Genomic DNA, 25,003 nt, shown 5'->3' with positions numbered 1-25,003 from the left:
AGTGTTTATTCAACATAATACGTCATAATACAGTGTTTATTCAACAAAAAAATAAATGAATACATATGTAAAGAGACCAAAAACATGCTGTTACAGTGGTCCAGGAGAGAGAGAGTTTTTGATTGTTGTTGAATGGTGGCAACAAAATAGACAGGAAGTAGATATTTGTGATCTTTTGGAAGTACATCCAACATTTTGTGATGTATGTGGTGTATGAGAGAGAGGAAAAGAATCAGATAAGGACTTTTAAGAGTTTTGCTTTGAGAAACTGGATATTAGTAGTTATACTTACTGAAGTAGAGAACACTGTGTGAGGAACACATTTTATTGGTGATGGTATAAATAGGGAGTTTTATTATGAAAAACTGTAGGTTTGAGATGCTATTAGACATTCACAGAAATATCAACTAGATGTTAAGGATATAATCATATAGGGCAGGTTGAGTGCAACGCTGTGAAGCCATCCGCAGCCTCCGCAGCGCGAGTTCGATTCCTGGCTGGCCAAGGAGAAACCCACATGGCACGCCAGATGTCTCCTGTCTCACCTGCTACTGCCCTCAGCAGTGTTTTAAGTCTGTCCATCTGCCTGTTCTGCTCCCTGCTCTTTCTCTGGTGAATTCTCTCTCTGCCCCATGCCTCTGAACTGTACCCCAGTTGTTGTATAAATAGATAAATCTTTTATTTTATTTTGTTATTTAAATTTTATTTTTATATTCCCCATACAATTACAACCCCCTGATTTTGACACCAATCCCTCCTTTCCCCACCCCCCTACCCCCACAGAGTGTCTCTGGTTCATAGTTGTTTGTTGATTTTGATATTTTCTCTCTTATAGTTGTTTTTTTTTTTCCTGGTTCCTTATTTAAGTTTTCTAGATTCCTGCTATGAGTGAGACCATCCGGTATTTTTCTTTTTCTTTCTGGCTCATTTCACTGAGCATGATCCCTTCCAGCTCCATCCATGTTGCTGCAAATTGCATGTGTTTATCTTTTTTGAATGCTGAGTAATATTCCATGGTGTATATATACCACATCTTCTTGATCCAGTCATCTATTTTTGGGCATTTGGGTTGTTTCCAAAGCTTAATTATTGTAAATAGTGCTGCTATAAACATAGGGGTGCAGGTGCTCTTTGGAACTGATGTTTCTGTGTCCTTTGGGTAAATACCTAGGAGTGGAATTGCTGGATCGTATGGAAGCTCTATGTTTAGATAAATCTTTAAGGAAAAAAAAAGAAAATAAAAGGAAAAAACGAATGTAATCATTTATCCAAGTCTAGAGCTCAGAGGATTAATGTGGTCTCTGTTTCTTGATCAATACTACAATCTTCCCATATCTTAGAGTCTCTGTTCTGGCTGTGCTTTCTACCTGGAATATTCTTTCCCTGCTTCTTTGTCTGGTTCTAGTCTCAACTTAAATGCCAGTCTTTCTAAATGTTTACTTCCACTTTTATTCTGTATCTCAGTATACTTTTGTATTTTTCATTTTTTTCGCACTTTTCCCTTTCCTCAAGAAGAAGGATTTGCTTCTGTCACCTTCTCTAGCCAGTTCCTTGCACGATAATAAATACACAATACTTACTGAATGAATGAGAAAAATCATGGTTTGCTTAAAGTAAAAGACAAGGTGTTTGGGGTAGATGGGTGTGAGAGATGATGAATCTCCTTCCCCACAAAATTTGAAGGATTTTGATAAGAAGAGTGATTCAGTAAGCAGTTATTTTTGTTTGCCGCTGCTAAATACTTTGAAAAAATATATATTTAATATTTAGGTCCAGCCAACATGGCAGCTAATGTTTTTAATCTTCATTTGTAGTTAAGAAAGCTGAGGCAGAGTTGACATTAATGAAAACTGCACATCTAGTATAATATAACCATATGTAAAGTTTACATCCCTCTTCTCATAATCATTACATAGCTCAGAAGGCTCATACTGCAATTCCATAGATCATTTAGTTTTCTTAGCCTTTGAATTCGTTGAAAAAGGTTCCAATACATACCATGAATTGTCCTCAATATCACTCATTAGCCTTTGCCAGTCTCAAGTTCCAGAGATAACTCTACTGCTCCAACAAAATGGCCCTGCTGTGTATTGAGGAAAGGTCAACTCTTTGGATTCCTCTTAATCCTGAAGCTTTCACTTCAGACTCGGGAGAATGGAGAGTGCCCCCAGCAAAAGCCCTGACCCATTTCAACTCACAGACAGGTCTCCTCCTTTCTAGTTAGCCACCTGCAAGTGCACCAAAACCACCAGATGGAGACCTCATGTTAAAGGATAAAGGGTGTAGGGAGGAATGAGGTAAATGCCAAGATTAAAGGAAAAGTGCTGTAAGTCTAATCTTTTTTGCTCTCTAGATATAAAAGTACTGTATTTACCCCTTTCTACAGTTTTCACTGAGTACCTGAAAGCAGATTCTATCCTTTGTTTTCTTTTTTAATGAAACTGCCTTTTACAGTTCTTTTTTGTTGTTAAACTGAATCCTATCAACAAAAGGGATATTTATGGATGAATAAGATATTTCTGGTGGGGACTGTGTTAGTTGAACCTGCATATTTTTCTATCTGGTTATTTTTAGTCACTCAGCATTTTTTTTTTTTTTAACTCATTCCAACTTCATTTCTTTCTTTGGAAGGTATGACTGTTGGCTTCTGAGAATTTTAGTCAACAAAAATGATAAAGAGTAAAACTGAGATAATGAAAATGAGGTGAAAAAATTAGTATATATACAACCTTTTTTTTTTTGTTTTCAGTTGGAGCTAATAGAAACAGAAGTTAAGGGGAAATGATTAGGAAAATTTAAAATAAGGATTAAATTTTCTTTAGACAGACAGGATAAAAACTATAGCATATACCTACAAAAACTATCTTATATAGCTTACATTGTAATGAAATATTTCCAAGGTGATAAGTTAAATCTTTCCTAAATAAGAACTATTTGGTGGGAAAGGATTTTGGATTATTTGGAATTAACTTATAGAGCATTTTAAACAAGTATTCAATTACTTAAAGCTTATCAAACAGATTCCAGACAGGCAGAATACTTTGCGTACTTGTCAATAAGGATTTATTTCTTCTAAAGCAACCCTGATAACTTTAATGGCAAAGCTGATCAAATTGTATCTCCTGCTTACGCTCTAAAAATATGCTATAACTGAGATTTTGAGTTGAACAAATGTACTAAGCAGGCTGAGCAGGTAATGAAACAGAGTAACTAAAAACCTGTGTATGTTAGAAAAGTAGAGATAGCAATTATTTCTTAGTGTGAACAGTAGAAAAATTATGGTCTCTGACAGTCATTTTATGTTCTGTATTGTGGCATCTTGTTAATTATTTTAAGAATTATACCTCGAACCTGTGACTTCTGCATAAAAACTCTGAAATGTCATGTTGTCAATATGCTCAGAAATTTACCTGCTTTTAGTATTAAATCTTTGTAGTAAGATATATTTTTTCAAAATATGTGTTTAAAGTTTTTTTTTTTTTTTTTTTTTTTAAGAAAAAGGCTATTACACTGAATAATTGCTCTCGTACATTTGGCAATGATGTCCATAAGGTTGTAGTTCTACTATTTCTGGTAACTAAATTCTCAAGAGGGACCTATATTGTATTAGCTCTCACTTAGAAATACATTGTATTATTCTGTTGGAGTATCCTCCTGTATTTGTTTAAGGCCAAGCAATTATCAAAATAAAGATTTTAAATGAGAAAAATTTCTACATTAGTATGTAATTAATCTTCCCCCCATATGGAATAAAGAACTTTTATTTTAAAATTTTGAATATAGGGAAGATTGTAGGAATAAATTAGTATTGTTGTATTTTTGTTAGGTATACTTTCTTCCTGGAGAACTGAATGAAAGTAAATTGTTGACTTATATCACATTCCTAATCACCCTATCTGCATCTGACCTAATTTCAAATATGTCCCAGTACCCCATGAAGCCCTTAAATAGATAACTTTTAGAAGAAATGTACAGCCATCCCAGAGTGATTTGGCAATGATTGATTGGCACTATAAATAATGCCATCTGCACCCTGTGGCAGTCCATCAAGAAGTGCGATTAGTCCCCTGCAGCCTAGGTAGGCTGGCTGGTTATCTTCCATAGGTGAACAAAAGAGAGGCTGCTTATTTGCTGCTTTGTTCACTTTATTTAAATATCTACTTTTGTGAGACCAAAGTAATTCTAAAATTTAGGTTTTAGCATTTTAAAGCTGTAATTAAGTTTTTTCCCAGTTATATTATAGCTGTTTCCTACTATTATACAATAGTATATGTTTACAAGAACATAGTTTTTCAGGAATGTAGTAAGTTCTATAATAAGGGATTAATTTTGTGTTCTTTGTTTTTTAATAATTTCTATAAATTTTATAGAAAAATTATACAGAACTATTATGGGAAAGTGGAATATTTGCATATGTAGTGGAAATTGTACTCAGGAGGTTAAAGTAGGAGTCGTTTTAGGTTCTAGATTGTGAAAAGTTATGCAAAATTGATTCGTAATTCTACCAGCTATATTAATCCATTTTACTTGACTACAATCTGAGAATTTTATTTTGAGATCTTATTTTTGAAATCAAAATTGTGAATGTACAAAATGTAAATGTATTTTAATTTGATTATAATATAATTTGATTATAATTTAATAAATCGTTCGTGAAGAGCAGTCTATAATTGATTTGCATGGCAAATTTTTGCTGAAAACAAAACAAATAAACCATACAACGTCAGAAATCTTTTAGGACTAGAACTGATAATTGCATGGTGGCCAGTCACTTGACTTGAACTTGTGTTTTATGCTTTTGAGGCAGGGTAATTTGTTAAAAAGGGCAAGTTCATATTTTTTTAATTAATTTAATTTTTAAATTGAGATAACATTGTTGGTATTTTAGAAGTACAGGATACCCCACCCTAGATATCACCACTATGGTGCACTGACCTCCAAATCTCTCATAGTCCATCACTAATTTATTTCTATAATCTTCCCTATATTCCCATTGTGCTCTCTTTATTCTTTGTGATTACTCCTCTTCCATCCCCTTCCTTCTCTGGATGCTGCAGTCCTATAGTCAACTTTCAATAATAGTTTTTAAGGTTGTCTTTACCGGACCTTCAGTTTGTTTTCTCTATATTCCGCATATAGGTGACACCATATGGTATTTCTCTTTCTCTTTCTGACTTACTTCACTTACCATTATCCCTTAAGAATCAGAGAAATAGGTGTTCAAGTATTGATTCTGCCTTTTCCTGCCTGAGTAGCTATCTCTAAGAACATCAAGGCCCTCACAGATTGAGGCCAGCAAAAATAATATTTCCACCAAATAGTTATATTATGATATAAAAGACCCAAATGTCAATATCTGTATATGATATTAAAAATTTGTTTAGCTTACATATCTAGTTATTGTTTAGCTTCCCTAACTGTTAAGTTAGAATTGCCCCTTGCTTCTTGTCTTTATTAAAGTAGGTATAACGATTGTTATCTTTGAGATTTCAATGAGTTTCTTCTTTCATTGAGTGAGTATGTGGGAGGCTTGGATTAATAATTGAAACAGGCAATGTCAGTCAGAGTTTTACTCTGGTAAAGACAGGATTTGGTAGGGACAGGAAGGTCTTGAGGAGTGGTATCTATTAGAAATCTTTCTTTGGAAGATCAGAATGCACATATAATAAAGGAATTGCAGTAAGCATTGACAGTGTGATACTTAGTTCACTTGAATCTTTCAGTGTGCTCTATTACAAAATCTGCCAGAGATTAACAACCCTGCAGGACTCAACCAACGATTCTCAGGAATTCCTATGTAAATAAATATAATGTTCCTTAACTAGACTTTTCAGTATAGTAAAGGCAAAAGCAGAATTTATTGAAATACTGGATGAGGAAATGAATTATTTAGGTTATTAGCCCAACTCTGTCACTCAGTACCTCTGAATGAACTAATTCTGAGGCATATGACTTGTATTCTTTTCAAGGGTTTGCTCCACTCAGGAAAAAAAGTGAATGGACTGACTTCATGTCACTGTATCACCTCATAACTTTTATTTGTTGCATTTTACACATTAACTACATGTGTTTGAATCCTTGTCTCAGGGACTGCTTCTGGAAAAATCCAAACTCAGACAGGCAGAGCATCCTCGCATCCAGAAGTTATTAGAACCATCTTCAAACAGTTCTCCAGTAGGGTGTTGAAACCAACTTTTTCATTAATTCTGTTTCTCAATATTACACATAAATAAAGTAGTAAGACTAATTATTGTTTACTTAGATGGACCACTATGTGGTATATTGTGATTTCTTTGACTCATGTGACCACCAAAGTTTATCTCATCCTGTATCATCCAATTTTCACCAGAGTGCCTAATTTCTATCTCATATATACCTCTATAATTTGTTCCTTGACATTCCTAGTAATGGTGTCTTCACCATCAATTTTATTATCATTTCAGTCAAGGGATTCTATAATTCTTCCCTGCAAGGTTATTAAAATCCAAGTCTTCGGATCATTTACCTTGTACAGTTCAACAACGTTTTTATCTGTGCAGTGTCAGAGAGCAATTTTAATAGAAATATTTTCAAAATAAATATATTTATAATAAAAATGAGAAGTAACCTGTAGAAAAAATACTTTCACACTTTTATTTTTGTATTCTTACTGATTTTTTTAAAGATTTTTTAAAAATTTTTTATTTATACAAGTGCTGGGGTACAGGTCAGATATGCAGGAGGATGAGAGGATTCACCAGAGACAGAGCGGGGAGCAGAACAGGCAGACTGAAGAAATACACTGCTGAGGGGAGCAGCGGGCTAGAACAGAGAGGTCTGCCTCACCATGTGGGATTCTCGTTGGTGGGCCAGGATCGAACCCTCACTGCAGAGGCTGCGGACAGCTTCACAGTGCAGCGCTCAACAGCCTGCACCACCAGGGAGGCCCCTTACTGATTTTTTTCATGCAACACTAAAACATTTATAAATCACTAAAGTCATATTATGCAGTTCCCATTTATTAGCAATCCTAAACCCTTAAAGTTCATTATTACTGTCAGCTACATTCATGAAGAGTATGCATGGCTTATGTATTTATCATTAAGAAGCAAGGTTTGAAAAATTTGAAACATAACATTTGTTATGTGAATTTTATACTGATCCACAATTTTATTTATTTATTTATTAAAATATATGAATACCAATCTTTATTAATATTACTTAGCTTGTTTAAGATAAAAATATCAAATTTTAGCATTAACTATAATAATTATCTATCATATCACCCAATTTTAATCCAGCAGCTTTCAGTAAAATTGCCTATAAAATACAAGAACATATAAAACATTTCAGTTATAAGCACCCTTCCTGAAAACTGGGCTACACTATTAAAATTTCTATAAAACTCTAACTTTTAAATAAACCATTGGTTATGTCTTTATCCTGCCACAAGTTTTCATCTTAGAAGTTCACTCTTTTTGTATTAACACTTTTGAAATGAATTTTTAAATTTTGGAAACAAAAAATTCTATTCGCTATATCATAATTAATCTACTAAGATGTTAGAAAAGTAACTATCTTAGTAATGAAAAAAAAGTTTGAAGAGTGTAATAACACTGTTTATTTCTGAACATGACATATAAGCAGAAAAATAGGTTGAAATGTATATTCATAGAGAAAACTGTGTATAGATCACAATATACTATTATTCATAATAATTGTAAAAGATTCATAATTTGCCCATGCATGCAGACATACATATTTAATAGCCACTACAAATATTTTGGAAATTAATTTGCATGAAAAATGATCAGAGTACTAAACATTTAACAGTGGAAAGCCTCGTCTTCTTTAAATAATATTTGCTGTTATATATTTATAGCGTGTGTGTGTGTGTATGTGTGTGTGTGTGTGTGTGTGTGTGTGTGTGTGTGAAGAGACAAAGATGCATCCTTTGTATTCCTAGTACTAGGACCAATTGATAGAAAAGCTCACATTTACATTGACTTTGTTGATAAAGTTGAGTGTTCCCAATCACTGAATGTCCTAGTGAATTTTTTCAAAATGTCTGAATTCATAGTTCTCATCTACTGTGGGTAGCAGTATTCAGTAAAGTTTTTTTGATTGAGTGTATGACTAAACCAATGGGTGGATATATGGGTTTGAACTATGAGTGCAGGAGGTTGAGCTAGGTGATCTCTAAAGTCCTTTTGAACTCAGATTTCTTTGGTGCTTTTATTCCAGTAGAGTCAGAGGAGTATTTTTTAACAGCAAGTAGTGGCTATAGTGATTCAGCTCAAAAGAGGGACAGTATTCCTTGCACAGACAAGTATTACAAGAGTTAAATCACAATCATGATTGTGGTAAAGTTTTACAAATTATACAGTTAACAGCAGTTTTGGGACCTCAGTAAAACCTCATTGTTTTAACAATTTAAAAAATCTGTCAATTTGTATCTAATAATACATTTTAATTATAGTAAATATTTTTCACCTTACTTTAGCTTACTTTACTTTTAAATTAAAATTGTCCACTGTTTTTTGTATATTAAATTAGTTGATACCATTGATATTTAAGCAAATTTCTCCCTATATTCAATGAATAGTTTGGCTCTGCATGTTTTGTAACCCAATTAGGAAGACTACAAAATTTTCAGGAACAAAATACAAATAAAGGGCCTCCCCGGTGGCGCAGCGGTTGAGCGCTGGGTTGCGAAGCTGCCCGCAGCCTCTGCAGCGCCGGTTCGATCCCCGGCTGCTCCCCGGCCACCGGAGGAGGGTCCCACATGGCGCGCAGACCTCTCCTGCCGCCCGCTGCTCCCCTCAGCAGTGTACTTCAGTCCTTCTGCCTGCTCTGCTCCCCACTCTGGCTCTGGTGAATTCTCTCACCCTCCCGCGCTTCTGACTGTACCCAGTGCTTGTATAAATAAATAAATAAATCTTTAAAAAAAAAAAATAAATGCAAATAAATTTTGATTTATCCAAAAGCTTTGACTGAGAAATGTTGCATGGTTACCGTGTTTTAAAATTGTACAATTAAATAATCTACAATTCCAACAGAGGCTTCTAAATGGAGATTTAGATAACTACTTATAAATTATAGCATAATGTAATGTTAGATAATAGACTGAAGTTCTGGGAGATGAACAAACTGGAGTCAATCTTATGCTCATAGAGACGGTTGGGAGATGTGTTGCTAAAGATCATGAAAGTTGTATGTTAGGCAGAATTTCCATATCTCGCAACCTGAGTTGCCTCAACCTCGTTTATTTAATTTTCAAATCATTTTGTAATCCATTAGATATTAGATATAGCAGTCACATGTCTAAATGAGGCTTTATGTGTGTGAAAATTTTCACCTCTGGATAGTTTTACAATTTGGCATGGATTGGTTCTTTGGAAACAACACTCATTTATCATAGATTATTGAAGATAATTATCTAGGATAAAAATTACATGACACTTAACTCACCTTAGGAACACAAGTTCTCTAATTTGATCCTTATCGTCAATCACCTGACGTGATATACTTAATGAATATAATTTAGACTCAAAAAATTGTTGTACTCGGTTTTATTTAAATGTAATGTTCTTTGACTCATCTTTTCGTGTAATAAAGGCAAAGCAGAACATGTTGGAAAACTGAACTAGGAAACAGAAGATTGAGGTTCTTAGTCCTACTCTGTCATTTAATACCTTGGTAACCAAAGGCAAGAATTTGCCTTTTCAAGGCCTTGCTCTTCACATCTGCAAAATGGAGATGATAATAAATTCCTTGTCCATCTAGTGGTGGTTATTCTGAGAGTGACAAACAAGTGTATTTAGGATTTTTTTAAATGGGCCACATGTACTACAAAAATTTGAATTCTCAAATAATTCAAAATACTTCATTTTGACAATATTACTGGCTGATATTAAATCTGCTTTTAAACCATACTAAAAACTTTATTTCATAACTGAAGAAACAAATTATTACATTAAAAGATATATATTCAGATCTTAAGGTTGACCTTCATTTCCCCTTTAAAAATAATACCAAATAATTTGATGTTTCAATTTTTTTTTTTTTCATATTGAGCATTGAAAAAAATCATCCAAATAAATTGAGGGACCTTTCTGGCTACCCTTTGGAGTCTGACTTTTATTTCCTTTGGAGGGAAGAAGAAAAGAGAAGAATCGGTAAAGAAAACGGGGAAGTCAGAAATCCAGACTCCTTTAGCAACTCTCCATTCTTCATACTGCATGCTACTTAATGTTCCTGTTCCCTAACTTACCTTTCAATTATCTTCTTATGTAGTTTCTACTTGATTGTTATTCCTCCAATAGTAAAGTTATATCAAGAAATGGAGAGCCTTTATACTATAACATGTATCCTTTCCTGGGTCAGAGGCACGGGTTATGTGAAAATTTAGTATCCTCATATATCTAGGTACCTGATTTTCTTGATTACTGAGCAACCTTAGTAGGACTGTTTCATTTGTTATCTGAAGGAGGGTTTAGGTAGTTCCTGTTTTCAGATATATTTAGTACCAATGCTTGTTTCCAATTTAACAGTTTGGAGTCAGCACCTCTGTCCACATTTCCATAAAAACTGCACTATCAAACTCTGATCAAAACAAATCATCACCATATTCTCCTTGAGAATTTTGTCCCTTCTATAGACTGAGTCATTAATTTTATTCTGAAATTATAGATTTTTATCTTCATTTTAGCTAAAATAATAATAAAAGGGTAAGGAGTTCAATAGACTATGGTGATGGATTATTTATGCCTTGGTGGTAGGTGTGGTATGGTAACATAAGTCTGCATAGGTATGGACCGGTATTTCTGAATCCTGTAGTGTTATAAAACAGTGTCTCCTCAAGACCTTGTCTGAGAACCAAAAGTTTGATCCATGCATCTCTAGAGCTGAAGATAGAGCTGTAGCCATAATAGAAAAACTATCTCCACAATCATTACTCTGTTGTTCTTGAATTTTCAATTTTATTGATTTTGCCCTTATTATCAGAAAACATACCTTATAGACGTCATTGCTTTTACTTTCATTAAAGTTTGTTTTATGATGTAGGTTTATGATGTGGTTTAGGTTGGGCAATTTTCCTTGTGTATTGGAAGAGATATTCTACTTTTGTTGAATGGAATTTTATTATAAATTTCAGTTTGACTCAGTTGGTTGATAGTGTTATTTAGTTATTTTATTGTCTTGCTCTTTTTCTCTTATATTACTATTTATTAATGAGACTGGAGTGTTGAGATCTCTAACTCTCTCCTTTCTATTTTATATTGTTTCCTTTATTTTGAGGTAGCTATGGTTGAAGCATGGACATTTAAGATAATTATGTTTTCTTGATGAAATGACACTTTTGTTATTATGTGATTTTCCTCTTTATCCATGGTAATTTCCCCTACTCTTAAATTCTACCTTTTCTGCTCTTACTATAAGTATTCCAGCTTTTTTATGATTTATATTTGCATTTTTTATTTATTTTTTATGATACCAACATCATTATGGTTAGTGAATTTCTTTAGACTGCACATAATTGCCTAATTTTAAAATTCTTTCTCACACTCTTGTCTTTTGAATGGTGTCCTTAGCTAATATACACTTAATTAATTATCGATATTTTGAATTAGAAGTTATTTTGCTATTTTTCTGTTTCCTCTGACTTTTATTACTTTCCCCCTTTTTTGACTTTTTTGAATTCTTTTTATAAACTGTCACGTTTTTTCTTTTGAATTTTTAATTAAATAGCCTTTTTTTTAGTATTTACTCTAGGAATTAACAAAATATGTAACTGTTCACAATTTAGAATAAATGTTGTACTACTTCAAGTTGAACTGAGAATCTATCACTATATCCTTCTTTGCTGTATTTTTATTATGTTTACATCTACATCAGTTGAAAACCTTATGAGAAAATTTTATAATTTTCCTTTCAACTATTAAGTGAATTTTAAAGAATTCAAAAGAAGAAAAGTCTTTTATTTGCTCTATTATTTACCATTTTTGTTGTTCTTCCTTTATTACTAATATTCCAAGCTTCCTTCTGTCTGAAGAACCTCTGTTAATAACTTTGTTTCAATAGTAAGTGTAGTCAAAAAAACTTGCTTAGTCTTCCTTTATCTGAGAATGTTTTTATTATATCTTTACTCCTGAAAGATATTTTTCTGGATATAGAAATTTGTATTTGATAGTTTTGTTTTTTTTTTTAGCTTTAGAAAATGTTCCTGTTTTCCTTAGCTTATGTGGTTTCTGACAATAGAATTTTTTCTTTTTCTTTGGTTTTTACCAATGTAATTGTTTTGTTTATGCAGTGGTTTTAATTGGGGGGGGGATTGATTGGGTTACTTGAGTCTGTAGGAGTTTCATTTACCAAATTTTGGGGAAATTTTGATTAGCATTTCTTCATAATTATTTTTGGAACTGTGTCTTCAATTCCTTCAGTGACTTTGAAATAAATGTCAGATCTTTTGGTATTGTCCTACAAGGCCTAAGAACTCTTCATTTTTTTCCACTTTTTTTTTTTCCTCTCTGTAGTGTCATTGATATTTCCTATTGATCTATTTTCTATGGGCTCTGAAATTTGATTGCTTATAATTTTCATGTGCCATGAATTCTTTTTTTCTCTTTTCCACTTAAAAATGTGAAGCCATTTTTAGATCTTGATTCATGCAAAGATAGGCATTGAGCCAATTTGTCCTATAGGCATAGTTTACAATCCTAATTTAATCCTGTAAGTGTTGGAGATGATTGGAAGTTGGGTTTTAATTCCTTTCATTTATTGAAAGTGTGAGGTATTATATAGGGTTTCTTCTCTTTGGCAGGTTGCTTATTCACTACTTTCACAATAAGCCTATGTATTTAAGGTAAAAGCACCCTTAACTGCTTGACTTGGTTTCCCTTCTTACTCTAAAGTTATACTTCTCATGTCTTTACTAATTCAGTAACTCCAGTTTTCAAGAAAAATTTTGGATTTTTAATTTTTTATAAATTACATCAAACTTTTTCAGTGGCTTTCAACAGTAGAATTTGTCTGATTTCCCTATTTTACCATTGTGTGAATTGGAAAAACTTTCAACAAATACCTTTTGCAACCTCAAAATAATAAATCCTGCATGCCAGCTTCAGCTTGTTTTCTTTGAGGAATAACTTTTGATAACATACCTGAGGGAAAACTTGACCCAAAAGTGCTATTTAGGTATTCAGTAACATTTTTTTTTTTATTCTTTAAAATTTTTTACAAAAAAACATACTTTATGGATATCTACACAATAAGATGCACAGGTGTTAAATGTATGGTTCAAGGAAATCAAACATTTCCATATCCACCCAGAGTTCCTTTTTTTTTTTTTTAAAGATTTATTTATTTATCTATACAAGAATCAGGGTACAGGCCAGATGTGCGGGAGGGTAAGAGGATTCAAAGGAGACAGAGTAGGGAACAGAAGAGGCAGACGGACTAAATACCCTGCTGAGGAGAGCAAAGGGCACGACAGGAGAGTCTGCTGCGCCATGTGGGACTGTAGCTGGCTGGCCAGGATCCAACCGGCCCTGCAGAGGCTGCGGACAGCGTCACAGCGCAGTGCTCAACCACCTGCGCCATCAGAGGAGGCCCCCTGAGTTCCTTTTTTCTCTTTACAGTCAATTTTCCCCAATTTCTGCAGCAGCCAATGCTTTTTTGATTTAGTGCATTATAGATTAATTGTTCATTTCTAAAATTTTAAATAAATGAAACCATTATGCATGCATATAAATTGTATCTGGTCTTAGCTTTGAAAATGTTTCAGAAACCCTCTGTTGTTGCATATATCTATAGTAAATTTATTTTTATTGCTGCATATTAATTGTTTAAATATATCAAAATTTGTTTATCAGTCCTCCTTTTGTCATTGGATTGTTTCTACTTTTTGAATGATATAAGTAGAACAACCTCACGTATTTCTTACTTTTTTTTTAAGATTTAATTATTTATTTATACAAGCACTGGGTACAGTCAGAAATGGGGGAGGGTGAGAGAATTCACCAGAGCCAGAGCTGGGAACAGAACAGGTAGACGGAAGAAACACACTGCTGAGGGGAGCAGCGGGCGGCAGGAGAGGTCTGCACGCCATGTGGGACTCTTGCCAGCGGCCGGGAATCAAACCCCCGCTGGAGAGGCTGCATGCAGCTTTGCAGCCCAGTGCTCATCAGCTGCTCCACCAGGGAAGGGCTACCGTCACATATTTCTGATAAATCTTTTTGTGGATGTATGTTTTCACTTCTTTCAGTTTAATTACCTAGGAATATAATAGGGATATAATTCTGAGTCATAAGTTAGGTATATGTTTAAATTTGTAAAAACAAAACAAAACAAACTGCGAACTGTGTTCCAAAAGGCTTAGCAACTTGCATCTACACTAACAATGTAAAGGGACTCCACTTGACTACATCCTTGCAATCACATGTTACTGTTAATCTTTTTTCATTTTAGTTATTTAATGGGTGTCAAATGACAACTTATTGTGCCTTATAGTTGTATGTCACTGATGGCTAATGATGGTAAATATCTTTTGATGTGCTTCTTGTCAATTTTCCATCTTTTGTTGTTGTTGCTTTTGCCCAATTTCCTGAAATTGGGTTGTTTATCATCATGTTACTGTGAATTCTCTATATGTTCTTCATGCAAATTATTTTTCAGATATATGTTATAAGAAATATTCTCCCAGGTTGTAATTTGCCTTTTCATCTTTTAAATGATACCTTTGGAGAAGACATGTTTTTAATTGTGATGAATTCTAGTTGTTCCTTCTTTCTTTTATAGTTATTGCTTTCTGTGTCCTAAGAAATCTTTCTTTACTCTCTTGATCATGGGGATACTCTCTTATGATTTGTTCCAGGAGCTTTATAGCTTTAATTTTTTTTCAGATTGAAAGCTGTTGTTTTTTTAAAGCCAATGTTATCCTCTTTGTTGACTTATCAGAGGGTTGTGTTTGTCATATAGTGTTTCAGAAGGTAAAGTACTTCAAATGGCTATGCAGAACAATTTAAAATTCATGTTTAAGATGGATTTTTACCTCAAGATGTTTAATTAATTGTTACAAATCATTCTGTTTGTCCTAATTATATTTCAATCTGTGTAATAGGGGATACAAACTTTAACATTAATGGAAAGTCAAGTCATGAATAAAATGTATCGCTTCAGGATTTTTCTCTTCTCTCTATGCCTCCTTTCCTTCTTTCAATTCTTCTTTATTTCATTTCTTTTTTCAGCCTTTAAAAAATCTATGTAAGTTTTAACATATAGCTTAATACCTGAGATTTTTAGATGATAATTTTGCCTAAGTCGTAATTAGTTCTTCAGATCAGATAATGAATGCTCTTTTATAATGACATGTTTGTATCATGGCTTTTGTGTATCCTAGTCATGTTATAATTGATGTTTGTTGATTTATTATAGTAGAGAAAAAAACATGGGGAAAATCTGGATACCTGCAGTGTCACAGATAGCAGTAACTCATGACCATTTTATATGGAAAATGAACTCTTAGTAATATGGTTTCAGTAGAAAAATAATTCTCTGTCATCAAGTGAGAATTGGAAAGTTTGCATTGTAAAATGGAATTCTCTCTTGTACTGATAACACATTTTTGAAATGACAATAATATAACCTAAGTCTTATGGGGAAAGGAAAGTACATGCTGTTCTAGTTACAAAGATTTCTGATAGACGTTTGCTTTAATATAGATTTTAAAATACCATTGTGTAGCATTTCTTAAATCTGTTTTATAGCTTCTTCTGGTTACAAGTTTTTAGTGTGCTGTTGACTGAATGGTCTAAATGAAATATCTCTCTGGATCTATTTCCCACTTCCTCAGATGTATCTTATAGGAAATGAACTCTTACATGGACTAAAAATGTCTATTATTTTCCTTTGCCATAGGATAAGAAGTGGATTCTCAAACATGAAGATGTCATATTGGGAGAATTACTGGGCAAGGTATGTAATCAACTGATTTAACTAATCAAATGTCTTTTTTTATAAGATTTATTTATTTATGCATATAAGAACTGGGGTGTAAGCGAGAGGTGAGGTGGGTGAGAGGATTCACCAGAGACGGAGCGGGGAACAGAACAGGACGAGTAACTGAAATACACTGCTGAAGAGAGCAGCGGGCGAGTCAGGAGAGATCTGCTATACCATGTGGGTAGCTCCCTGGCCGGGGATTGAACTCAGGCTGCAGTGACTGCGGACAGCTCCATAGGTAACGTTAAGACTATGAACACTGGGGCCTCCCCGGTAGTACAGCGGTTGAGCGCTGGGTTGCGGAGCTGCCCGCCGCCTCTGCAGCACCGGTTCAATCCCCGGGCACAGGGAGAGGGTCCCACATGGTGTGCAGACCTCTCCTGCCTCCCACTGCTCCCCTCAGCAGTGTACTTCTTCAGTCTGCCTTCTCTGCTTCCTGCTCTGGCTCTAGTGAATTCTCTCACCCTCTTGCGCTTCTGACTGTATCCAGTGCTTATATAAATAAATAAATCTTTAAAAAAATAATAAAAAAAAGAAAGTTGTTTTAAAAAAAAAAGACTATGAACACTGCCGATGTCCTCATTTTCTTCCTTTTTATATATTGCAGTGTATAGTAAGGCATATTCTCACATTAACCTGGAAGAGTACAATACCACATCTGTTATAAATATGTGATGCTCACTGAAATAAATGTATGAAAATCTTTAAAAGCTTTAAGGGTGTTTCTTGACTTTTAAAAATATGTAGACTTTCCTCTGGGAGAATTAAAAGCTATAATGATTTTATTACTATGTAGTAAATCCAAAACTAGTGAGTTGCCATTTGAAAAGAAACTGAGGTAATACAAGTTTAAATAAGCATCTAATAGTATTATTCCATTTGTTTCTAGTTAAAACACAATAGTTCAGAAAAAGAGAAATGCTGTTCTTTTGGCATTTCAGGATATTATAAAGCATCACAGAATAGGATAAAATTGGGCACATTATTTTATTCTAAATTTTTTTGTACAATGGATTTGTTCCACTATATTGATTTTATAACTAGCACTGTGGTCAGAGAGGGCAGCTATATATAATTAAAGTTCCTTTCTACCCACCTAGTTTGAAAAGTCAAGAATCATCCTTAACATTTCAAAAGTTGTCACATATTGTTATTCCAATGCATACACCTTATGAAGGTATATTATGTCTAACAATAATGCACAGATACTTGAAATTTTATCAAAGGAACTATTGCAAATGTATTAATGGTTTATTGCAATTATACTCCAATTGAATAAATATTGACTTCATTGTCAATGGCTTTATCCATATGAAATTTTGAATAGAGTTTAAGTTCATAATGCTTTGTGAAAAGTAGTTTATAATAGAGATATTTAGGGAAAATTTTCAGTCATATACTTTTGGGTCATCAGGCTAGTTAAGCATTAACATTTTTTTTTAAAGATTTATCTATGTATACAAGAGCTGGGGTACAGGCCAGAGATGTGGGGGGTGAGAGGATTCACCAGAGACAGAGTGGGAAACAGAACAGGCAGACTGACAAAATACACTGCTGAGAGGAGCAGCGGGTGAGACAGGAGAGGCCTGCTGCGCCATGTGGGTTGCTCCCCTGCTGGCCAGGGATCTAACGTGTGCTGCAGAGGCTGCAAATTGCTTCATAGTGCGGTGCTTAACCCCTTGTGCCACCAGGGAGGCCCAAGGCTTAGCATTTTAATAAAAATTTAAACGATTATATATCAATTTTTGTTTCAATTGTAAACTCAATGTCAACAATTTTTTTCATTTTGTAGCTCTATTGTCTGTTGAGAAAGCAATTCTCTATTGAACTCTACTAAGAAATTCCCTGTTGAAATTCATGAGTCTTATCTAAATATCTTTTCCAAATTGAAGTATAAGATTGCTATTGAAAGCAATTTCTTTTGATTGTTAATACATATTTAGTAAGCAAATTCTAAAGAATCTCAAGTTAAAACAGTAGTTGATGTACTTATTTCCTGTGTGATGTGCTCATCATTCTAATAGAAGTTATCCTTTTTATTTTTTTATTTCTATCTTTTTTAAATTTTTGAAAAATTTTGTTACATCATTGATCATTTTTGTACGTAATTGTTTCTCTCCTCAGAGGTAGCCTCCATAGTTCTCCCACCACCATATAAAGTATGACCCATCACCATTTTCCCTATGTTCTTCCCTCCCCTTTTTTAACCTCCTTTCTTCCTCCTCCCTTGTTGTATGTATCAGATTCACAGTTAACTTGCTGGTTTTGTCTTTATTTTTTTAATGCTATTTTAAACTACTTACTCAGTAGCAGTGATTGAATCAAAAATTATTAGAAAGAAATTAAATACATTTCCATAAAAATACAATTGAATAATAAGTTGTAAAATTAAATCACTTCCTGAAATAAAATGTGTTGAAGGACAGATTTTGCAGCAGTAAGGTAAAAATATTTTCAACTAAAGAAAATTTTTTTATTATTTTCATGTTTAATGTGCAAAATACAGCATATCAAGAGGAATTTTAGTCTTTAACTCCTTAGTAAGGCTATTTCAATGAATAATTTTCACAGTCAAAAGGCAGTGACATTAATTATTTTTAACAAAAGACTGCAACTTTAAAGACACTATATATCTTAATTTCAGCTAATATTTTTGAGTAGAAAATGACTTGCCATTCTGAATATCTATTTGTAGTGTATTGCTTGAGAATACATGTGGAAAGGAAAATTTGCCATGGTTCCTAAACTTATGGACTTTGAATTTTGTAGACTATGAGGTTAGATATGAATCTAACTTTTTTTTATTTAGTAGTTTGTTCTTGGTGTTCAATAAATATTTTATTCAGTGCTCAAGTATTTGTGAACAAAGCACATAAACTTGCTCTCATATGACTTATAGTCTGTCTACCTGGGGAAAATTAAACAGTAAGCATCATAAGAAAGTGAATTTTATAATGGTAGAGGGAGCTAAGCCCTGTGAAAAATATAAGGAGTTTGGAAGTACTATTTGCCAGAGTTGCAAAGTCTTATTAAAATGTTTTTTCAAATGAAATAATAGAGACAGGATTTAACCATGTGGATATCTGAGGAAGAGGTTTCTAGGCCAGGGAGCAATGAGGCAAATGAAATTTGTAGCAAAGGAGACAGTTTGGCTACAAGTGAGAAAGTAAGGGAGGAGCATGATAAGAAAGGAAGTCAGGGTGGTGGATTGTGTAGGCCCTTGGAGGTAATCTTCATTTCTTGACCTTCATTATATATGGAAAAGTCTGGTGAATGATTTTGAGTGGACCCTGGCATGATTGATCTCACTTTTTAAAAATATCTATCTGTTGTGTTGAGAATGTAAATTATCTGGAGAATTGTAATATGGCTATTAGGCAGAATGAAGGGCCCACAAGAGGTTTTTGTTCCTCAATTTTAAGGGAAACCAGTCAACATTATAGAGGAGATGCATCATTGGCAATGTCAAAGTTTAAGGTATGATCATAGAAAGTAGTATGAAGTGTAGATCATTGAAAGAGAGATGTTTAAGAAACAGTTGAAAGTATTGAGATAATCTGTAAGTGTTTATTGAAATTGCTAAGAATTAAGGCTGGAATAAAATTAGTGATCCTAAAATCAAATTTTTAATCATAGGGAGTAATAATTTCCAATTCATTAGCTGATGGCCACAATAAGGGATCAGTGTGTACATAATTAAATGGTAAAATTTTAAAACTGGGTGTTTTTTGGAAAGCAATAAGGAAAATGCTTTGAAAACAATGACAATGCTGTTGTAGGGTGTTTTATTTCATCTCCAGAGCAGTGGGAGAATGATTGGGTAGGGGATACTCATTTAAATATGTTCTCAAGTTTCTACTATAACTAGAAGGTAAAGAGAGTAGCCAAAGAATAGATAGAACATGAAATATTGATGAAGATTACTATGAATTCCAGAAGGCACAGTGAAGTTTCAGATAGAAGGGAAAAAGGCAAAGAATGAGGCTTTCTAGCAGGGTGTGGAAACTAATGTAGCAGTGTGCAGAAATGTAGTAGTGTGCAGAAACTAATGAGAATTATAGAGAGTGACGTAGGATTAAATTTGGACCAAGATCTTCATATGTGGACTGACATAAACATAGATATGAAACATAATGAGATTTAGCCTTTTGGATATAAGATCAATAGCAGAAACAAAACTGTGTCTGTTAAATGTTGTGATGGGCATCATAAGTTTCATCTGAACTCTTTGCATGGAAAAGAGGTATTCTGGGAAGCATAATCTCTTTTCTCAGTATTGGAGGTGACAAACATTGATAGAGTTGAAGTCCTCTGAGTATTGGGTTTTGTTTTAAACATTAATCATTTTTAAACAATATTTGCTTCCCCCCCTCAGTTGTAGTCCCCATATAATTTCCTTCACCAGTGCACCCATGCACCATCACCACAATCCTCTGGGCTTCTTCCTCCCTCCCTCTGATCTCTCTCCCTACTTCTCCCCTGCAGGATGTCTCAAATTGATAACTGTTTTTGTTTTGTTGTGTTTTATATTGTTATTTTTTACATTGATGTCTTATTTGGTTTACCTATATTCCTGCTGTAAGTGAAACCATCTGGTATTTTTCTTTCTCCTTCTGACTTATTTCACTGAGCATAATTCCTTCTAGCTCCTCCATGTTGCTGCGAATGGCATGAGTTTATCTTTTTTGATTGCTGAGTAATATTCCATTGTGTATATATACCACATCTTCTTGATCCAGTCATCTATTTTTGGACATTTGGGTTGTTTCCAGGTTTTATCTATTGTAAATAGTGCTGCAATAAACATAGGAGTACAGATTTATGATGAATCTGTTCTTTTGAATCAATGTTCTTGTGTCCTTTGGGTAGATCCCTAGGAGTGGAATTGCTGGGTCATATGGTAGATCCATCCTTAGTAGACTGAGGAACCTTCAGACAGCTTTCCATAGTGGCAAATCAAAGCCACATTGAGATACCACCTGACACCGGTAAGCATGGCACATATCAAAAAAACAAGCAACAACAGATGTTGGCAAGGCTGTGGTGAAAAAGGAATTCTCTTACATTGCTAGTAGGAGAATAATGGATTTTTGAATGAATGTTAAAACATTTCAAATGATAGTATGCAATAAATTCTGTTATATAGGGCACAAACCATTAGAAAGATATAAAGGAACAATAGTGATAACTATTCAAGAATGGGCAATGTTATTTTGGGAAGATTAAGAAAATCACCATGACAGAGGGGGCATAAGAAATGGACTTTAAATGAGTTACCACTTTCCCTAATTTGTGGTTGAGGGATTTTTCCTCAGGGGGAAAATGAAGGAAGACATAGCATTTATTTTGGGATCTCTAAGTATTTTGATTTTAGAACAGGTGTAATAGTTGGGCGCCATAATAAGAAGCTGGACAGACTAAGAAATTGATGGTAATTTAAGGATAGATATTGAATAAAGCAGTAGTTTAATCAGAGTTATCTCAGAAATATTAATGTAACAGTGATGTGGTGGATAGATTGGCGGAGTGAGGGACTGAAGATGAGATGAACTTTGTTGTAAAAATTGAGATAATGAATCAGATAGTATTTTTGAGATGCAAGGGACAAGACAAAAGTATAGTGGAGGTAGAATCTTAATGCGTACAGTCAGTATGATGATATTAATAACAGAAAAAGGTAAGTTAGCCAGCATAAATTTTCTGATGACCAAAATGTTAAGATTTTAGATAAAAGTACTTAGGTGAAGACCATGAGCAATTGTGTATACTATATCTTTTCTCAACTCTATCTCTGATGTAATAAATGATTGTATAATTATGTGTATCTGGGAATCTTGATATAAAAAGCAGGGAAAGATTTAAGCTCAACTTTTCTTTTTTCTAGTTTATGATGAATCTGTAATTTGTTGACAATTCATAATATGTTTATTTTTCTTGAAAGTATCATTAATTATTATTTTTTAAAAGATTTTTATTTTTTATTTATACAAGAGCTGGAGTACAGGCAAGAGTTGCAGGAGGTTGAGAGGATTCACCAGAGACAGCGGGGAGCAGAACAGGCAGACAGACCGAAAGCACTGCTGAGGGGAGCAGCGGGCGAGACCAGAGGGGTCTGCCCCACCATGTGGGATTCTCCCTGGCTGGCCGGGAATCAAGCCAGCACTGCAGAGGCTGTGGACAGCTTCACAGCACTGTGCTCAACTGCTGGACCACTGGGGAGGCCCCATCAGTCATTATTTTTTCAGTCATTATTTTAAATGAATATTTAAGTGCTGAATATTAGATTTAGAAGTGATGCTATTCAATGTATAGTATATATAGAAAACCCTAAAATATCCACCCAAAAACTGTTAAAAATAATGAATACAATAATGTTACATTTTATAAAATCAGTATACAAAATCTGTTGCATTTCTATATGAAAACAATGGACTGGCAGATAAAGAATGATAAACACAATATGTACAATGTACAATGAACTATATAAGACACTGCTGAAAAAAATGAAAAAGACACAAAAATTGGAAATGTGTTCTTTTTCAACAGCAATAGAAACAAAAAATAAACAAAAAATATTATAAACTACATCATGCTCATGGGTTGGAAGGATCAATATTCTCTAAATGGCCAGTTGATCTATAGCAATGTACATACTCAACATAATCCCATCTAAGATCCTAATGGCATTATTTACAGAAATGTAATAAAAAATCATCAATTTTATATCAAAGCACAAAAGGCCTTAAATAGCCAAGCCAATCCTAACAAAAAGAATGAGAATGATGGTAGCATACTAGTACATGACCTTACATTATACTAAAAGGCCACATTAGTCAAAGCAATATGGTATTAGAATGAAAACTGTCACACTATTCAGTGGCAGAGATAAATTACACATATGTAGGCAACTCATTTTTGGAAAGGAGGCAAGAACATACAACAGAAAAAGGAAAGTCTCTTCAATAAATTTTGCTGGAAAAACTAGATCACCACTTGCAAGTGAATGAAAGTGCCATTTTCTTACATCATATACTAAAATTAACTAAAAAATTGATTAAAGATTAATATAAGACCTAAAACCATCAAATAAATACATAGGTGATATGCTCTTTTACTTCCTTACTGATGTTTATGTTCATTTCCAACAGCAATAGAAACAAAAATAAATAAAATAAATAACAGACTGCACCAAACTAAGTATCTTCTGCAGAGCTAAAGAAAGCATACAACTCAACTTAAAAATGGGCAGAGGATCTAAATAGGCATTTAACCATGGAAAATATACTTATCATTGACACATAAAATGATGTTCTGGCACTCCTGGCAGCAGTACCAAGGGCAGTAGCCCTCAGCAGAAGTCAGTGAGCCCAAGATAGGATGTGAAAGTGAGTGCTACACATTCATGCGATCCTCAGCGAACTCCTGGGCAGGTCTTGCAAAAAGCTGTCACAATGATACGTGCCAGCAGACTTCAGTGACACCCAGAACCAGACCAAGAAGCACCTCAAACCTGACAAGTCCTGACAAGCAGTGAAGGAGGCTTTCCCAAGGGGAGTGGATGTGACAGGATCTAGCAAAGACAGCTGCAAGGCCTGGTTCCTATAGGTCATGAAGCAATAAGCCAACAGAACACTATTCAGATAATCACTCAAATAGCAGTGGAATATTTTATCCCCTGGATATTAAAGACCAGTGCAGACTTCAACACTGTTGACACTGAGATTCAGGCTGCATTGAATGGGATGTGTGTGGAGAGAAGTACCTAAGAGTTTGTGGTCTGGAGTAAGAAACACCGGTGGTGTTTAGCCAGAGGTCCTAGTGATGGGGGAACAAAAGTTATCTGGAGACCTACTCCCTTGAAATGGGGAGACCTTTTGGAGGAGCTGGGGTGCTCCACAATGAATGGATCTCCAGTAAAGATAATATCAGAGCAAGCATTCTGATTTGCATTACACCTTCCCATCTCCTGGGACTGATACTTAAGTTATGAGGCACATTGACAGCACAAGACTACCAGGTCTCTCATCTCAAATCCCAGAAAGAAGAGATATCAATGGGCTTCCCCAGTGGTGCAAGGGGTTAAGTCTCAGCACTGTGAAGCAATCCTCAGCTACTGCAGCATGAGTTCCCTCCCTGACAGGGAGCTACCCACATGGTGCATCAGAACTCTCTTGTCTCGCCTGCTGTTCCCCTCAGCAGTGTATTTCAGTCAGTCTGCCTGTTCTGCTCCCCACTCTGTCTCTAGTGAATCCTCTTACCTCCCGGCACCTCTGGCCTACACTCCAGCTCTTGTATGCATAAGGAAATAAATGTTTAAAAAAAGAGAGCTATCGAGTGCCACAAACACAAGCTCCCTCCACCCCAATTCATCCATACCAGCATCTAGAGCCCTGTCAGCCCCTCTCCATTCCACTGGCTCAGCAACTTCAAAAGAGGCCTGAGTATATACAGAAGTCTTAGTATATACAGAATAAATAAATGAGCTAATAGGTAAATTCAGTCAATACCACAAAATCATCTGTGGGTTGGGTAAAATAATTTAATCCTTTAAGTTTCTGCTAAAGATATAAAGATATTAATAAAATACCAAGACCTCAAGTAGCAAAGTGGGCAGGCACAGAAATGTAACACACGGAAATATGATACCTAAAGAGAATATGATGCACTGGTGAGAACATATCTCCAGACAATAAAAACAAAAATGGAAAATTATGCCTCCTTATCAGATTTAGAGTTCAGAACTGCTATAAAAAAGAAAGTCAAAGAGATATAGGATAACTCTAAAAGCAAGACAGAATAATTCATGAGAACTCAGTGACAAGTCAAATCTATAAAAGATAACTCAAAAAGCTATTAAAAGAGACACCACAGAATTAAGATAAATCAATGATCTCAAGAATAAAATCAGTGAACAGAAGGTAGAACTTGAAGCTTTAAATAAATCCAAAGGCAAAGAGCTAAATAAATGAGGTAAAATTCTACAGAAATCTCTAGAGGTAGTATAATCAAATGGAGGGTAGAA

The 25,003-nt window shown here is 34.4% G+C and overlaps 1 protein-coding gene across 10 annotated transcripts in view; it reads left to right on the top strand.

The window, feature by feature from the left end:
• The window catches only part of FER (FER tyrosine kinase), a 484,685-nt gene that overhangs the window by 273,816 nt on the left and 185,866 nt on the right, over positions 1–25,003 (top strand). For all 10 annotated transcript variants that reach the window (XM_054688073.1, XM_054688071.1, XM_054688072.1 and 7 more), the window contains one exon: positions 15,898–15,954. In XM_054688073.1, the coding sequence (XP_054544048.1) occupies positions 15,898–15,954 (57 nt within the window). The remainder of the gene's footprint in view (positions 1–15,897; positions 15,955–25,003) is intronic.

Source organism: Talpa occidentalis, unplaced genomic scaffold, assembly GCF_014898055.3.
Source record: "Talpa occidentalis isolate TD23 unplaced genomic scaffold, MPIMG_talOcc4v2.1 talOcc4.6, whole genome shotgun sequence".
In the NCBI taxonomy this organism is placed as follows: Eukaryota; Metazoa; Chordata; class Mammalia; order Eulipotyphla; family Talpidae; genus Talpa; species Talpa occidentalis.
This window is presented reverse-complemented; position numbering and strand designations above follow the sequence as displayed.